The sequence below is a fragment of the Eschscholzia californica genome, unplaced genomic scaffold (genome assembly GCF_041429995.1).
Source record: "Eschscholzia californica isolate CP2 unplaced genomic scaffold, dmEscCali1.0.p SCAF_3, whole genome shotgun sequence".
Lineage (NCBI taxonomy): Eukaryota > Viridiplantae > Streptophyta > Magnoliopsida > Ranunculales > Papaveraceae > Eschscholzia > Eschscholzia californica.
Genome location: NW_028238420.1, coordinates 18,595,499 through 18,614,680, shown reverse-complemented (window position 1 = coordinate 18,614,680; position 19,182 = coordinate 18,595,499). Strand labels below are relative to the sequence as shown.

Here is a 19,182-nt window from a genome sequence, read left to right as displayed (position 1 = left end):
CACCTTCTTTATCCTATTTCTCTAAAGTACTTGCACGTTTAAATGAAAAAACTAATCACGCCTTTAGATTTTAATTTTGGAAATAGTAGATGCATCTGAAGTAGAAGATAGGTTTTCATAGTCATTTTCTGAAGATTTTTTTGGTAACTTTAAGTAAAGAGTCTGCCCCCCGGTTTTGAAATCCTGGCTCCGCACCTGAATGTAAGTGATCATTTCTTGTTCACTCAGATTTGGTAGGGTTTTTTTGTATCTACTATAATCTTTTCAAAGGAGATCAAAACATGTTAGGGTTTCTTTTGTAGTGACAAAAAAATTTTCTAAATGATTTTTATTTCTAGGATTTATTCATAACATTTAGATACTTTATTTATACTTACATTTACTGTAGTGACTGAAACATTTCTAAATAATTTCTAGCATTTGTTCATAACAATTAGGATACTTTATTCATAACATTGATACATTTATTGGAGTTGTAAAAGGTATAGTCTTCCACCTTAGAGGTCAACGGTTCGAGGCATGTTAAACAATTCAAGAAAAAAAACATGGATATATTTAGTGTATTGTTTATTATTACATTGATAGATTTACTATACTGTTTTTAGAAGAAGATGATTGATACGTAACAGTTAGGGTTTGATCATAACATTTTCGTTACACTTCTAGGGTTTATCCATAACATTGATAAATTTAGTATATTGTTTATCCACACTTTAATGTGCTTGATTTTAGAGGATTGATTTTAAAATGTTACCTTTTAGTTTTCTGTTTAGTTTACTCTTCTAGAAGAAGAATTTTGATTTCACAGTTGAAAAATTTTAGTGTACTGTTTAGTTTACTTTGATGTGGTTGGGAATAAGTGAAGAAGACTTTTGTATCGAGTCGTTTATTCAATTCTGATGAAAATGTTCCTAGATTTTCGATGTGATACTTATAAAGCTATATTATGGTGTACTTTTGTAGTTTATGGAGAGACGATCTTATCCGCAGATACCCTGCTTTTGTGGAGTTGGGAACATGAAAATTATGACATCTAGAACAGTTAGAATTCCAGGGTGAAAGTACTACAAGTGTCTCGTAAGTAAAGAACATCCAAATGACTTCATAGAGGTCCAACCAGTTCGTTCGGAGAGCTCCCAATCTACGATTCCGACAAATCCGAAAGATTGAAAGAAGAAGTGGTAACATCATTGCCGGAAGAGATGGAGTTAGCAAAACTAGAAGATTTATTATCCCATATATAATGTTTTTATTGCAAGTTTTAGTAGTTATTCAAGGTTTAGTCATATTAGTAGTTTTGTCTAAACTGATTTAATGATCATTGCAAGTGTTTTGTGTCTGCAAATATGTTGTTTTAGAAACTGCATATGTCTCTAATGCTTCTTGAATGCAGTAAGTTTATATAAATTTCAAGTTCGTATTTCGAACAAGGTTTTATGTACTTCTCATCCTTCACAAATTGGTTTTGGTGATTGCATGATTTAGTTGCTAATTGAGAATAGAAAACAACATTAAACAAGAAGGAAACCCATAGCTGGCGAGATGGAAAGAAGTATAAATGTCTTAGAAATTTAAGCAAGAAAGTGGACAAGAAATAAACAATAGGAAGGAACTGTACTTGATAAAAAAAATGTGATACTTCAACATACTACAACTTTTATAAGGAATGGTTCCTAGGCAATGAAAGTTGATGAAGACTTTGTGATAAAACCTAATGCGCTGCCTACTTATCCATGTAGTAACAAAGGAAGAAATTGAACAAACAGTGCACTGGTGGGGGTCTGATAATTCATACACTTAACTATCCCAGAAAATCGAATCGAAATGCGTTTTAATATGTCATGGTTTACTTTACATATCAATAGGTGTCGAAACCATAGACTTCAGGTTCCAAATTTAAAATCATGATAACCAATAAATCAATACATATTTCTCATGATGAGTATGAACTATGAAGTTCTGAATATTCAATGTTTTATTCATTCATCTAATAAAGCATTTAATAACAACGTTCAAAAAGTGAAGACCTTAACTTTAAAAAATGTTATATAAACATGAATCAGTTTACAGATTATGAGTCAAAATAGGAATGCACTAGTTCTTCCATATGCACAAAAGAATATGTTCCAAGAGTGTCTCTCCCATATGGACAAAAGAATATGTAGGGTCCCATGAAAAGCTCCCATCCAATATAATATATTCCGTTAATGAAAAACAATAAATCAGAATACAAGACATTATTGAATCAGAATACAATATGTATGGTCCCAAATGCGTCACCAGGAGCGCCCCCTGATATCGACGATTAATGGGCTTACACAGTGACCAAGCCCATGAGTTAATGACTAATGGGCCCGACCCATTTATCTCCGGGCACCCCCAAAGAATGTCAAAATACACAAGTACATCCAGCCTGGTTAAAAAGGTTAATCCTCACCTCCTCAACAGATTTCCCTCCGTATATCCGTTGGGGAGACGTTACTGTCATTCAAGATGACAATATCCCGGATATACCCGTTAAGGGGTTACGACATCCGTATTTATGGTGACAACTCTAAGTATTACCACATTAAGGACGACAACTTATCACCGGGTAACAGTCGACCCAAGACATATAAATGACTTAATGAAGAATGGTAGGGGGCATCTGATGATCGGCAAACACATCGAATTATCACCTAATGCATCCAATTCTTAGGTAATCAACCGACGACTTTCCCTTTCATCGATCGTCCAAACCTCTTGCGAGCAATTTACGACTGCTACTATCTTTCTCTCCCGGGACGACCCAGCCGACCATTTTATCAAGGAAGGGCGACCTACCTTTCTCTTTGACCAGACGTCCTCTTTATCAAGGAGGACGACCGATCCTTCTCTTACCTGACGACCATTTATCAAGAAAGACAACCGGTCCTTCTCTCTTCTAACGACTACTTTATCAAACATGACGACATATCTTTCTCTCTCTTGAAGACCAGACGACCATTTTGTCAAGGAAGGGCGACCTATCTTTCTCTCTCTGGATGACTAGACAACCATTTTATCAAAGAAGGACGACCTATCTTTCTCTCTCTGGACGACCAGAAAACCATTTTATCAAGGAAGGACGACCGCGTTATCAAGGGTTTGCTCACATTATCTATCCTATAGAGAGGTCAGACCTTTTCATCATCACCCACGTGATTATCTACAATGTCAGTCCCTTAAAGCTTTACGTCTTACTTATAGTACATACCCCCAAACAAGGCAAACCTCACCAAGGTTGCCTAATTCAAGAACATACCTTAAGGCTGTCATATTATCTCTCCATCCAAGCTAGTCTACCCGTAGAGATCGAGCTTCGGCCACTCTACGAGCCATGCCAAACTCCGACCATCCCCCTCGATGGTAATATTCGAAGGATAACATTCACGTATTTATTATTCTCTTGCAAGCTTACTGACTTGACCGTTAGAGGCCCTTTGACCAACACCATCCCGGTGTCCCCAAAGACCTCACGGTCACGTGTTTTTTGTTTTTCAACGACCCGGTCCTCTTGACTTCTTGACCCGCGATTTTGGCGCCTCACACAATACATTATCGAATTAACCATAAATCAGAATATAACCTATTCCATTCATGAAAAGCTCCATCCAATGTAGGCTCCAATAAATCACTACTAGGATATCAAGCAACAAAAAAAAGCACTACCAGCTCAACTTAAGCCCAAACTTCCGACCTATGATGTTAATATCGGCTTAGAAGAATTCACACGGAAACGTTAGGGTTTAGGATGTAGATATCGCATTCAATCATGATAATTCAACCATTTCCAAAAAAACATTCAACCATATACAATGAACAACATTATCAACATATAAAAATTTACAAATGAGTAGATTAGGTTAGGAACTTACTTCAATCTATTGGGAGAGTGTCAATTTTCCTGCTCATCCTCTTGATTGGGTTTAAACTTTTTTTCTCGCGGGTATGCTTTGCGAGTAGTAACTAATGGATTATGTATATTAATGTTTTTGTTATTTTCTTCAAATGGCTCATCTGTCTTCTCATTCACACTTGAACCAGTTGGTAGAATCGTTTTATACATCTCCAACGCATCATAAACCCATTCTGAAAGTCTCAAGAAATGGTCTTCCTGCTCTGAAGCAAGGTCTGCGAGTTCATTAAGTTTGCGGCACAATATATTGTATCGAAATTCCTCTTCAGTCCCCTTTTGACCATCTACTTCAATCGTCATCTTTGTGTGATACCTATGTACATCTTTTCTCCATCGTCTAAGAAGAAATATTTTGGGTAATAAAGATATTCGGTTTTGTTGTAACACTAGAAGGGTATGCCTAGATACTACCCTCTTGAACTCGAACAAATGACAAGAACATCGAACTTTGGTAGTAGGTTTCATGAAGAGAACAACAAATGTCACGTTCTCTGAATAACCTCCTACCGAAATCTCCTCTCCTATCTCATGCTCTACCTCCATTGTTTGCGGTAATCTCTGATTGAAACTCTTAAAACTTTGTTATGGTGTATACATTTTGAATTTTTTCTCTATTGGTAACGTAGTCAAACAATGAATCATTTGCGAGACAGACTTGAAGTCAGCTAATTTCTCATTTTGAATTTTTTTTCTTAGAAGCATAAACACATTGTTCCACAAATTGTTTTAATGTTTTCTTTGAGTTTAGATGGCCATAAAATATCTGGAGTTGCCTTTTTCACAGGCTTACTAATAGTTCTATTACATTTGAAGTACCGAGATGTTGTAGGGCTAATGTCGTGGTTGTGGTCTAGATGAACTTTTGAAATCATCCAATATCCATTTAATTCAAACCTTGCAGGGATCTTAACCTGACAACCTGTTCGACAACTTGTCCTAGGCTTCAATGACTTAGTAGTCTTATAAACTTTATAGCCTTCTCTAGAACACGAAAATGTTATATAAGCGTCATTCCCATCGAGATTTTTCACTCTTGATGTCTTCCTAATAGGAATTCCTTTTTTTTCTTAGCATATTTTTTGAAAAACTCGAATAGCTCATCATCAGTATTAAATTTCATTCCTATTTCAGGTGGAACTAATGGTTCTTTGTCTGTGACTTGTTCAATATTTTGATCAGCAGGAAACTCTTCTTCAACTCCAGTAATCGATTATAAAACTAAGTAAAATAAAATCTTAAACAAGATAATTATAACATATACATATACGTATATATAAATCTCAAAAGTAAGGGATGAATAAGAAAAAGAATGATGCTTCCTGATCTTCAAATTCAGAGTTATGTGTTTGAGTTTCACAACTCAAATCCTAAAGATCTCTTTCAGATTCACTTCCACCTCCAAAATCCGATAAATAGCTTTGAGCTTCACCTCCAAATACTAGAAATTTGTTTTGATTTTCAAGTTCAAAGTCATAAATTTCCATCAGGGGTTTCTCTTTTTGAGTTTTATTTGGGTTAAGGTTTATATATAAAGAGGGAGAGAGGGACAGGAGAGAGAACGAAGTTTTCAGATTTTGAGTTTTTTGTTTAATAACTGGGCATCCTCTAAGTCACCCTCTATGTAATTCTAGCATTTCCGAAATGTTAACTTCTACATTTTTTTCAACTTTATCAATACGTTCGTCTGGAGCCTCCTAAAAGTCAGGACCGGTATTGATTCATCTTCAACTTAGTTTCCTTGCTAATCCTTCTTGTCATCATCTTCATAAACAATACTTGAACATGAATGATATGTTTTAATTTTAGAGATTCATACTTGCCAACATCTCCATCTCTGCACCATCTTTAAATTTTAGAGACTCATATTTGATTAATGCAATTTTTCCATAGTAATAAACTTATATATTTTGTAGTGGTTGTGATGTTGGTTGTGGTGATTAATATTAGAATTTGGGTTGTTTATATTCTAAAAAAAACTATAAAAATAAGTGAAATTTTAATTCATTCTTACTTTATTTTATCAAATCCTAATACTTTAAAGTTATTTACTAAACAATTACATAATGCTCTCTCCTTGAACCAATTTGGTGCAGTAATAACAAGTACATAAACCAGTCCTCTTTAATGAACTCCTTATGTCTAGTAGTGCTCTTCCAATACCAAAGACCATTCTTCATCTTTTTGCAAAGTTGAAGGATGGATGCTCTTTTGTAATGAATATGTACATGTTAAGGTTGGGTATGCCCAGCTGGGAACTACAAATAGGTTTTCTAAATATGTGTTAAATCAAACTTATTACTTTTATAGATAGTTGGTTTCATGCTTTTATTGATAGTTGGTTCTATACTTCCATAGACTTAATATTGAAAAATGTTAAAATGTTGGTATAACCGTTAGTGATAGTGAGACTTTATCATATACCCTTGAAGTTGAGTGTTTCTAGTTATGGAACTATCCTAATTTAATATCCAACTTAAAACCATTTACAATATTAGGAAGTCGTAAATAACATACTGTATTAGTTAGTCAATAGTTACTTCTTAGATTTTTCTTATCTAATAAATCGACAATTTTCACACACCGGTCATTGCCGTTATAAATAACAAATGATCTTTGTAGTGTAGCCTATAATATTATTACCAATCGGGTAAGGAAAAATATACTCTAAAAAATCAAACATAAAGCAAGACGCTTGATGAACAGCTGGGATGCTATGTCCGACTAGTCTCTCGGTTGAATCCCTGGACATTGTGTGATTTTTCGTGTTGACGAATATATATGACTAAAGCAATACCATGCCAATATTAAAATGAGACAAGCCGTTATAAAGTAAGCATTAACATTTAAATACCAAATTCTTTCATCCGTTTAGTTCAAAATCCTTTAAAATATATGACCGTTGATTCTCCTAATTAAACCTCAATTACTACAAATCCTTCCAACCACTTTACACTAGCAAAGTCTCATATGTGATCAATTAGCTTTTGCAACGGTAACCTCATCACAAACCCTCTCCCTCTCTCATCTCTAACTTTCTCTATCTAAACTTCTGTCTATATAAATCTCAATCCAGCCCACTCTTTAGCATGTAAATCTGTTTATTCTTCCCAACTCTTTCTCTCTGTCTCTCTAACTTTTTGAGCACTCTTCTTCACAACTAACTTTCTTTGTCAAAACCCCATTAACTTAATTTCTATTTAAATACATTCCTCTGTTCAAACTCTTCCATCTAATTTCATTTCTTTGATATCATCATCATCATCTCTCGCTTCCTTAGTTTTCTAACTCTATATTTCTTCTTCTACTCATGGAGTTTCAAAGATTTCTTAGCTTTTCTCTTTTGATCTTAGTGAGTTTTCTTTGTTCTACTCAAGCTTATAACTTTTATGTTGGTGGAAAAGATGGTTGGGGTTTGAATCCAAATCCGAATTATAATCAGTGGGCTGAAAGAAACCGGTTTCAAGTTAACGACTCAATCGGTAATTTAACTCTCTTTTTCTCTCTGTTAAGTTTGTGGTCATCCAACTTAAAACCAAATGACAGTGACAATAGAGAACCTAAATATTATATTATTGTTTGTTAGATCGTCATTCTCCCATGCGGGGACTATTCTCACACACTCTCTCTATTTGATTTTGTGAATTTTTGTTTGCAGTGTTTAAGTATAAGAAAGGATCAGACTCTGCTTTGGTTGTAAGCGAAGAAGCTTATGAAAATTGCAACACAAAAAACCCAATTAAGACTTTAAATGGAGGAGATTCAATATTCAAATTTGATAGATCAGGTCCATTTTACTTCATTAGTGGTGAAGAGGGTAATTGTTCCAAAGGTGTGAAATTAATTGTAGTTGTTATGGCTGTGAGAAATAAAACCCTATCTTCATCTCCTTCACCGTCACCAACTCCGGTGGCAGCCCCAAAGATTTCTCCTTCACCTGTAACAACCCCTTCTCCATCTCCTTCACCTCTAACAGCCCCATCTCCATCTCCTTCAAAATCAACAATACCGAGTTCTTCCCCTGCTCCATCGACATTGGATTTATCACCTTCTGCTGATGGTAATACTACTTCTGGAGGAAATAATGCACAAACACCAGCTCATTCTTCATCTGCTTCACTTGTTTCTTTCTCTAGTGTTGTTGGTTCTGTTTTGATTGGTTTGGTGTTATATAGTTTTCTTGGATCATTTTAGATATTATTATCGATGAAATAGTTTGTTTGGGAGTTTATGATTCAGAAGACTAGTGATTTGATGAAGATATTGAGATTTATAGTTTGGGGTTTTGGGTTTTGATAATCATTAGTTGTTAATGTTCATCTTTGATAGAATACATTAATTTCATGTTTCATTCTTATATTCACTACTTCAATTTATTTTTTTTGCTTAATTATTTGAGATTGATTAATCTATAAAATTAGTTTCTCTTTTGATGATCCTAAACTATCTTTTATTTTCCTTTTTTTTCTTGTTCTTTTAGAAGAATAATATTCTTTTTACTAATTTGATGTGGTTTTGGAATGAAAAACTTAGAGCATCTCCGATGCAACACTCAAACTCTAAATCTTAGAGTGCCACATAGGATTTTTTTTTAGTTTTTCTCTAAAATCCATCTCCAATGCAAAACTCAACATGAATCTCTAAAGTGATGTGTCAAGATTCATTTTAGAGATCCTTAAGAGGACACTCTAAGAGCATCTCCAATGCAACACTCAACAAAAACTCAATTAATCCAATGTGTCAAGTATGAGTTGAGTTTCTCTTTCCTAGGTTGCACTATTGAGATACTCAATTCAAAATTCATCTCCAATGCAACACTCAAAAAAACTCAACATTTACTTTAGATTTACTTTTGGTTCGTATTTTAATATATAAAATGTTGACGTGGACCAATTGAGATACAACAATAAAAGTTGAGATACTCAAAAGAAAACTCAACAATTGAGCTTTCTTTTGAGTATCTCAATATTTATTGTTGTCACATCATATTGAGAATCTAGTTGAGTGTTGCATTGGAGAGTGTTTTTTGTCAAAACCTCAAGTAGTCCTATGTGTCAAATTGAGTTTTGTAAGTTGAGTGTTGCATTGGAGATGCTCTAAGTTTAGAGTGTCCTCTTGAATTTCTCTAAGTGCCACATAAGCAAATCAATTAGTTTTAAATTAAAATATAGGTTTTTAGAGTTTCTCTTGAGTGTTGCATTGGAGATGGTTTTGAAATAGAGTCTCTAAATGGCCAAATAAGAAAGAGACCATTTAGAGATCCATTTTTCACACTTGACACATAAGATTTTTAGAGTTTTTCTTGAGTCTTGCATTGGAGATGCTCTTAATGCCCGTTTGAAAAAAATGGGCAAAGTGACAAATGCCAAGAATTCTGGGGCCCATTCTTCAGCCTAGGCGAGGGAATATGAGGATTTATACCACATCGTGACACGTGGTAGGAGAATCAACTCGTCTATGAGGATGGGACATGTATAATCTTACGTGGTTAAAGAGAGACTGCAACACTTTCATACGTCAAAACCTTTCAGCTCATGCCTGAACAAATAATGGCTACAAATATAATTTGAATGATTATTAACAAATTGTGGACATTAATGGTGATAATGTAAGAAGAGCGTAACTTCGGTTTCACTAACTCTATGTAAAGGACCTAAAGGTTGTAAAAAAAAAAAAAATTTGAGAGAAGGAAAGCTTTTTTGCTTCTCTCAAATTGATAGTCTTCACGAAATATAGGTTTATTACATACATGACTCAGAAAAAATTAAAAATTGCTTAATTCTTTGGGTGGGCTGAAATGAAGCGTCTTGTGCTACACAGTGGAAGAAGCAGCATTGGTATGGAAAGTGCTAACATGAGAAGATTGAGAAAGTTGAAGAGGCATGAGGTAAAAACCACCTTCAGCTGGTCCTTGGAAAAGCATTCTCTGAAACTGAGGATGTAACGTCGTGGAAAAAGTTTCTTTAAGAAAATGCCTCATAAATTTTTGTAATTTCCACTTGGTTGATTTGAGATTTGAGGCTTAAAGTCCTAATTATTGGAATTGTGATGATTGTGGTGTTCATTTCTTCCACCACTTATTCCTTGAGGTTTCTTGTGATAATTGTTGTGACGACCAAAGAGCTGTTAGAAATAATTGATCAACAACTTTAATAGATTGTTGATTTTATCAGACATGATGATTTCTTCACTCACTAACAGCTTTTGGAGTTCATTAATTTACTATGAATTCATTCTTGGAAGCGCCTGATCCAATTGCTGCCAGCTTAATTATTGGTTATCCTTCTGATGAGACTTAGATATTCTATGAAGATTGTCAATAGAGATGACCAATGGTTTAGAATAGTTTTGACTTAGTCATTTTTTTTTTGTAGTGAACGGTTAGCCATATTTTCCTACTTAGGACATCAAGAGTTGTAGAAATTCATAAGACTTGATGAACTCATATAGGTCACTACAAACCCTAAGTCCTATTTACAACTTCTCATTGTGCCAGCATTATACTCTTCCTAGTTGTGCAATACATTTGATCAACAATAACTTAGGGTAATAGTTTTGAAATGCATCAACCCTACCTTTCCAACCTATCCGAATGGACATTTTCGAAGTGCTGAGGTTATATTTATAAACAATATGTCAATATTAACAAAACTAAAATCCTACTGTTTTTAATCTGATTTAACAATTGGTAGGTAAATTTGATCCACGTGTAAAACTAAATTAATTACGGTTATTTCTCAAATAGCCCCCAATTTTGTGACCAGCTTCCTGCCTAGTCCCCTACTTTATCAAAAATATTCAGATGACTCCCTTTTGTTATTACAGTTATAACACCGTTAACTAGTCATCACCTCTCTCTTCTCCATCTCATCACCTCCCTCTGCCACCTCATTGTCTTTAACGGCGGAGGTCGCCGGCCGGCCAAGTTTCCGGTTGGCGACCTTCAAACATAAAAAAGTTTTTTTTAGAGAGATTGAGAGAGGGAAACGATTTTTTTTTTTATGTTTGAAGGTCACCGCCCAGAAATTTGAACGGGCGGCGACCCCGGTGATGAGGTAGCGATTAGATGAGGTGGCAGAGAGAGGTGATGAGATGGATGAGAGAGAGGTGATGACTAGTTAACGGTGTTATAACTGTCACTAAAGAAAGAGGTCATCTGAATATTTTTGATAAAGTAGGAGGTTAGGCAGGAAGCTTGGGGCTATTTGAAAAATAACCCAAATAATTACAAGAACGAGAGTTTCATCCGTAGCTTATGCTAATAACTTGTAAGCTAAAATAGAAGTAAATAGACATTCATTCTTTCGGTGGTTTGGTTGATAAGAATCATTGAAGAGTACAAATATTGGGTTTGTTTTGTTCAATTGAATTTATCAAAATATTCTCTAACCCCATAACATAAAGATTTCTTAATATATATAGGAAACAAATGCCAACAACCATTCATACTATGATAAGAATACCTTCTTCATTTGGAGTGCAGAACCTGAATTTGCTAAAATCAATTTCAAAATCAATTTTTATTATAACATCTTGGTGATTCAGATAAAGGCCAAAATCTGAAAGAGTCACTATTGTAAATAGGATCAGGAACTCTATTGTGCTCATATTTTTATTATTTTGGGCAAGTCCATTTTTAGCAACTTATGTGTTCAGAGAAATTTTATTTACCCTTCTATTTGATTTCTACCCCAACCTTCCCCCTGATGTGGTGATATATCGCTTGACCGTGGAACAAATAGAGAGAGAATATACTCAAGTAATATGTAGACACATAAGGCGGAGGACTAGGAGAGGGACTAAATAGAGGGATAAATAGAATTTTCGGGAAATTTAATCCAACCTAAACCAGAAAAAGATATCGGGTCTAAAATTTGTGGATAGGTAAGTTTTGTACAAAATTATTATACCTAAAATTTAAGAGGTCTCCATATCTTTCATGATTCATATGTTTTCTGAACTAAGTTATCAATCAATTTATTGATTGTTGTGTTTGATCTCCATATCTTTCTTGATTCACATGTTTCCTGAACTAAGTTATCAATCAATTTATCTGAATCAATAACGTGTTTCTCTATCTTGATATTTTGATTATATTTATACCTATGGTAAAGAATATCAGTTCGTATTAAGTATCGTGTTCCACACTTTTCTATCATGTACCAAATGTGATAATAGGGTAAGAAAGCTTCATAAGATAATATGAACCTTCCTATCGTCGTATCAAATTTTGTAGCGCTTCATAGTGTTTTTCAATCATCAAATTTCATAAAAGATTTTGAAGCCTCATAAAGAAGTATAAAGCATCCCTAATTAAATACATATATGAAGTTTCGTAAAATAATAGGTACCTTCAAGACATGGTATGGACTTTCGCACTGTTTCTAAAGTTCTGTTCTTCGTTTATAGTTTTATCTGAAATTTGATAGTATTGTTTTTTGGTAATGATGTAGGTTGTTACGGAAGCGTAAAAGTAATGGAATCCACCATTAAAACTATGATCAACTAATTAAATAAACCGATAAAATAATAATAAACGACGAAACGATAAACTTAATAATAAACTTGATTGATTATTCTTCAAAGATCTAAAGAACAAAGATAACTGGACTTCCTTTTATAGGAACTTAGACACTTCTAGATAGACTCAAACTAGGATTGGATTCCTAAATATCAAAGATACTCAAACATATAAACTTCTAAACCTGGACTTAGTAGGTAATACAAACATAGAAACTCTCCAATCTAACCCTAATGGACTCGGCCATGAGGCCCAATGGCTTGACTGTGAGGCCCATGATGATGGTCTCCATCATACTCCCCATCCGTGAAAGAAGTTGCCCTCAAGTGAGACTCAACAATGCGATCTGTAATTCCCACTTTGCTTGAAATTTACTGAAAATTCGAAGAATAAAAATATTGACCATATCACCAACTATAATCTGAATCATATATTGGCACTATACTCGCAAAAGCAATACCAACGTATAAACGCCCAATAAATTGCGACATCATCCGTCTTTTAGTTTGAAGAAAGAAAACACATATACTACCTTCTTTGTTCTTGGAAAAAACAATGAATGTTGTCCTCCAATCCAAAACGTATAAGACTGAACTGTTAAGAACTTGAAAATACCATATTCCATCATCTTTGAACAAAAGGAGTGAAAATACCACATCCTTCTTGATGAAAAAATCAACCTTGAAATTCTCCAACCAATTCATCACTGATTCAAAAACTGCTTTAAATATCTTTCCATTCAAGATAGGATCTTGAATTGCAACATCTTCGCCCGGATTAATACTCCTACAGAGATCTTTCCCATTGAAGAGGTCCTACAACAATTATTGAACTGTAGGGATTCTACTAGATCCACCCACAAGAACAACATAAGGGACGCTAATCTTATTCATCTTAGCATCTCCCATAGACTTCTCAACTGGTTCCATACACTTCCTAAAGAACTCCATATTCAATTGCTCGAACCCAGCACGGGTAATGGTGATATAAAAATAAACTCTTTCAGACAAAGAAGCAATCTCAATTGTGGTTTGGGCAGTCGAATTAGTTGAAGTTCAGATAAGAACCACATCCAACTATCATTCTGAAAACTATCAGTGAGATGACGCACAAAGAAGCCGTGAAAAGCTGTCAGAACATTTGCCTCTACTCCCTCGACAATTCCCTTTCTCCTGTCCAATAGTATTGTGGGCGTCGGATGCATATTCTTTGTGTTAATCTCAAGCACATTATGAAGTTCAGATAAGAACCACATCCAACTATCATTGTTTTCTTCATCAACTACCTTGTCATAAATCTTCTCGGTCCAATGGGAGATTGGGGAGCTGATGAACTCATGGTGCTTTTTGACCAAATCCTTCAACTTAAGTTCCTAAAGATATTGAAGTTGATCATCCTTGAGATGGAGGACAATCTTGGTACCTCTACCTAGGTTGTCACAAGAAGTGTCCTTGGTAACAATGAAAGACCTACCAGCCTGAGATTCTCATTCCCATACATATGGTTCATCCTTGTTGTGCTTGGTGGTAACGATAAATTTCTCTGCAACAAGGTAAACCGAGTAAAACCCAACTCCAAACTGCCCAATCATGCTAACATCTTTTTTTTCTCCTATGAAATCCTTGATTCCAAACTTAGCAATTGTTCCCAGATTATTCTCATGTGTCAAGCTTTCATATCTAATATTTTTCAAAGCATCAGAAGCATTACTAATTAGTTCATGAAGGAATAACTCCTTATTTCTATATAATAATATAAGGTATTGATGATCAAACTCAAAAGCCAGTAAATTTCAACTTGAAAAGAAAACGTCCCAGTGTCCACCAATGAGGATGATCAAAAACTTGTAGAGAAAGCAATTGAGTTCCTAGGGCTTGTCTGAATTTTAAGAGATGAAACCCATGAAGAAACAAGAGAATGAATAAAAACAAACAAATCACCTGGTTTCCAAACAAAGTTACGAGAATTCCTTTTTTCTTCGTCGGGTAAAGAATAATAAACAAGAGAATTATCTTTGAGAATTTGAATATCAAAACCAACAGAATCGTTCCAAAAATTAGGGTTTAATTGAATTTTAAGAAATGAAACCAATGGCTGCAGAAATTGATGCGGGAGAAATTTATGATTTGAAACAAGAAAATCTTCTCCCAGAATTGCATACGAGTTAAATAATTGGTTTGGGCTTGGGTGTTCCGTACCACGGCTAAGGTAGAGGTGTGATGAAGGGAAGTTGCCTACCTCTTCTTCCTCCTCTATTGAAAAAATTATGTTTCTTTCGTCAAGAACTTCTCCTTTAATATCATTGATTACAGAGGTAAAATGAACTTCGGAGTACTGTCTTCTTGATTCAATCGTTGTTTCTTCATAAGACAAATATTCATCGAAAGGAAGAAAAACATACCTGAAGATATTCTTCACTGTAGTCCAATCGTCTATGAATTTTTTTCCCTTAATTAATGAGTATCCACTGCATTAATGCATTGAATTGTTCATAGATTCTTTCGGACATATGTTGCTCAACAAAAAAACCTTATCTTTAGCATGAACATCTTGATTTCGGAACCAATCTTCAATGTGTTGAATCCAGAAATTTATATGAAATTGACCGTCGAAGAGTAGAATTTGAGAAACTTTATGGATTGTTATCTCATCTTCTAGATCAATATAGAATTGAGATGCATCGCGAATAGGGTCCCAACATAAACGTGGAAAAATTTTCCAACATTCAAGAAGAGACGTATCCATAAAAAAATTCATCTGTTCCCAGATTCTTCAAGCTTTGAATACCAGCTGATGCAGATTGTTGCGGAAGCGTAAAAGTAATAGAATCCACCATTAAAACTATGATCAACTAATTAAATAAATCGATAAAATAATAATAAACGACGAAACGACAAACTTAATGATAACCTTGATTGATTATTCTTCAAAGATCTGAATAACAAAGATAGACTGGACTTCCTTTCGCAGGGACTTTAACAGTTCTAAATAGACTCAAACTAGGATTCCTAAATATCAAAGATACTCAAACATAGAAACTTCTAAACCTGGACTTAGTAGGAAATACCAAAACATAGAAACTCTCAAATCTAACCCTAATGGACTCGGCCATGAGGCCCAATGGCTTGGCCTTGAGGTCCATGATGATAGTCTACATTAGGTAAGGCTTATCACTTCTTGTACGACATCCACATTCTTCATTGTTTCGACTCGTCAACCACTTTCTTCCTCGCTTTAGTGTGATACTACGTTCAAATAGAATGAGATTCAATATTGCTGAGCCAATAATTCGTCAACTTTGACCAAGTCAAGATGTCAACGAATTAACCTGAGTGGTATGTGCCCGCTTCGTCTGCGTGTACAAAGAACAAGCCTTTGATAAAGATAGCAGAGAGGTTGCCCAAACGAGCTCTACCATCTGAGCCCTACTCTAATTAGAGAGATTGTTAGAAGGTCGGTACGAGTTTCCTAGGCACCTTAAACTCTGTCAAGCATAGTGGCAAGCAGAGAGGTCGATCCGAGGGAGCTTTACCCTTAAGCTATGCTCTAACTAGAGGAACAGAGTAAGGATATTTGAATAAGTGAGTTGGACACCTTGATCTCCGCTCGAGAGAATGGCGGTTATCTAGCAGTCCAAATTACGCCAAAGATCCGCTTTCAAAATTAGATTTGTTACCTATACGATCATCATCACCATGTCTGAATGCGATGATCTAGAAGAAGAGGTTGCGGTTAAGAAAAGAAAAAAAAAAAACGAGATGTTGATGCTCTGTCTATGAAGTAGACAACTCTGTTGAGGTCACATAAAGAGTTAGATCAAATCTAGAGGTACAGAAAAACTGAGGTACGAAGTATGGCCTTCTCAATATCTAGTGGCGGACCAAGAGATTTTATGTTGTGGGGGCACTGTTAGTTATAAAATTGTCCAAAAATCTAGATGTAATGTTCAAGCGAATGCTTATTATATTTTATAACTACACTGCTGGCCAACTCGACTACTACTGACTTGTGAGTTGCATTCACTATAATCTCAATATAATAATTAATTTTATACACATTCGAATTTCATAAAAACTAAATGTGTAAATTTTACTGCGAAAAAAAAGAGCACCCTTTATGTCTTGAATGAAATAAAAAAGAAGGCATATGCATGATAATATAAAGAAAAATAACTCTAACGAAGTTAATGGGAACCTACATCAAATTAACAAAAAAAACTTCAAGAAGAGCTGATTTATAAGTAGGAGTTGAAAGAGAAAAGTAAAACGACTAAACGCTAACTAATAACAAAAGAAGGGGGGTTAACAAACATATCAAAATGAAAGAAACTAAATAAAATAGGGATGGTGGGATTCGAACACGGGTCTAGCACACGGACATATCTATCCCCACCCAACCCACCGAACATTATTTCTTGTCACATAATGCTCATCCTATTTATATATTAGATCCTTCTATCTAAAATTAAAACGTGGGGGCCCGTGACCCCCACGGGCCCCTACGTGGGTCCGCCCCTGTCAATATCTCGTAAGGAATTTGTTAGCCACTTCTAATGCTCTTCCTTCTACTCCCCTTGTCATTAGGAATTAAAGAGCTGGAGGTTATGGAGAAACTCAGTTGGAAAGAAGAAGTAACTGCCAGAAAGAAGAGACAAGTTGAATGAAGAGACGAGCCGCGAAGGCCTTTGAGGAGCACGAAGAAGTTGCGTCTACTACAGAAGGAGTTGGTTGACAAGTACCGCCACACCATATATTAGAGATAGAGCCTAAGGAAGAATAGGAACCAACCTTTAACTCTTTAGTGATACAAAATCGATAGAGACGAAGAAGAAGAAGACTGAGATGGAAACTCCAAAGATAAGCAGACAAACGCCACCACTCTTCAGTCAAGAGATATTGGATCAGAGAGGCCTCGGGACTTCAAGTGCCTTGCTCTTGAGAGGTAGGACGGATCTATTGATCTGGAGAAATTTCTTAATGACTATCACAATTTGAGTCTATGATTTAGAGGAATTGGCCGAAAAATACATGGAAGAAATAGATGCGGCCAAGTATAAAGGTGACAGACTAAAACGGCCAAAACCGAAGCTACGGATGTCGGAATTGACCGAAACTTTGAGGGATGGTACGAAATAGCATTCCGATCATTAATTGTGGCTTTGCCACACCCATCCCACTTTGAGGGTCAACTTTCATCGTTTAGGGCCTCAAAATGAACTTTTTGTAGTTGTTCTATTTTAGGGAATTGTTTTCAATTTAGGATTTCTGTTATTCTAGTATTTTATTTTTTTAGGAGTTTCTATTTGAGTTTGACTAAGATTAGGAAACCCTAAGCCTATATAAAACTAAGAATAAGCCTTTAGATCTCCGTCTTAAGACTTGTAGAATCAAAACTGATAAGATTAAACTAAAATACTGAAATTTTATTAATTGAATTCAATGAATGAAACAACTTCTAGACCCTCTTTATATATGCCTAGGGTTTCCTAATCTTAGTCAAACTCAAATAGCAACTCCTAAAAAAATAAAATACTAGAATAGCAGAAATCCTAAATTGAAACAATTCCCAAAAAATAGAAAAACTACCAAAAGTCCGTTTTGAGGCCCTAAACGACGAAATTTGACCCTCAAAGTGGGACAGATGGGGCAAAGCACTAAGGAATGACTAGAATGCTATTTCGCACCATTCCTCAAAATTTCGTTCAATTCCGACACCCATAGCTTTGGTTTTGGCCGTTTTAGTCTGTCACCTTTATACTTGGCCGCATCTATTTCTTCCATGTATTTTTCGGCCAATTCCTCTACATCAGTCTACCAACAATTGATGAGCCTACTATGTGTTGAGTCTTCCCCACTGTCATGAATGAGACGACAATGTCCTAGTAAGCCTCGCTAAAGTCAAGCTCTACAAGTTCTTTCAAAGAGTTATTCACAACTTTTTACGTATCGTTTTACATCAGTAAGATGCCAGAGAAGAGTCGGGAGGATCCGCTGAACTTCGTCCAGGCAGAGGAAAAACATTGAAAATTATTGGAAGAATTTCAAGAACGAGATGGTACAAATATCTCATTTGAACAATGACATAACAAGAGCATCCTTGGAAAAAGGGATTAGAAATACATACTCTATCTTATAAAAATGGCAAAGGAGATAACAAAACCTTGGCTAACCTGGTAATTAAGGTGTAGACCGTGATAGTGCCTAGAGAAAGACTCTAGTAGATGAACAAAGAACATAGGCCACAAGTAGAGCACGATAAAACTCTGCCAAGGAATAGGTAAGGAAGATGACAAACGTCCACTAATTGGTGATGGGACTGATATAAGAAGTCAAGGCCCAAGTTCAAAGAATACACACCTCTGAATGTCAGGAGATAAGAGATATTAGAGATATACTGGTCAAATAGAATGTTGTGCAATTCCGAAACTCGCATTGTAACAAGTTCTCCAAGGGACCAAAAGACACATTGTCTGGTGTGCCTTTCATAAAAAGGATAGTCACAGACCAAGGATTGTAGACCTCTTAGAAAGGTGATTGAAATGTTGACTAGAGGTGAAAAGCTAAATAGAATCATTAAGAAAGATGCAAGGCCAGAACCGAACAAGAACTAGAACCGTGCTCAACCAAACAAAAGTGGAGTGGGGTCTGGTCTAAAAAAAACGCACCAGACCCCTGCTCGTACTCTGCGTTTTTTGGAAACTAATAACACCACTAGCAGTAAAACTATC

At 35.4% G+C, this 19,182-nt stretch overlaps 1 protein-coding gene and 1 pseudogene across 1 annotated transcript; one reads left to right on the top strand and one right to left on the bottom strand.

Moving 5' to 3' along the window:
- Positions 1 to 6,882: 6,882 nt before the first annotated feature.
- Positions 6,883 to 8,291, top strand: LOC147548832 (early nodulin-like protein 15). Its single transcript, XM_086672507.1, has 2 exons — positions 6,883 to 7,416; positions 7,593 to 8,291. The coding sequence occupies exons 1-2, from the start codon at positions 7,245 to 7,247 to the stop codon at positions 8,126 to 8,128; spliced, it is 708 nt and encodes a 235-aa protein (XP_086528633.1). The 5' UTR covers positions 6,883 to 7,244; the 3' UTR covers positions 8,129 to 8,291.
- A 4,295-nt stretch (positions 8,292 to 12,586) lies between these two features.
- Positions 12,587 to 14,288, bottom strand: LOC147548831 (heat shock protein 81-3 pseudogene; annotated as a pseudogene).
- Between the last annotated feature and the right edge of the window lie 4,894 nt (positions 14,289 to 19,182).

Excerpts from the sequence above, each read along its gene's own strand:
- LOC147548832 (XM_086672507.1), top strand. The coding sequence starts at position 7,245 with ATGGAGTTTCAAAGATTTCTTAGCTTTTCTCTTTTGATCTTAGTGAGT. Across the intron at positions 7,417-7,592 it reads TCAAGTTAACGACTCAATCG|TGTTTAAGTATAAGAAAGGA; the intron begins GTAATTTAACTC and ends TTTTGTTTGCAG.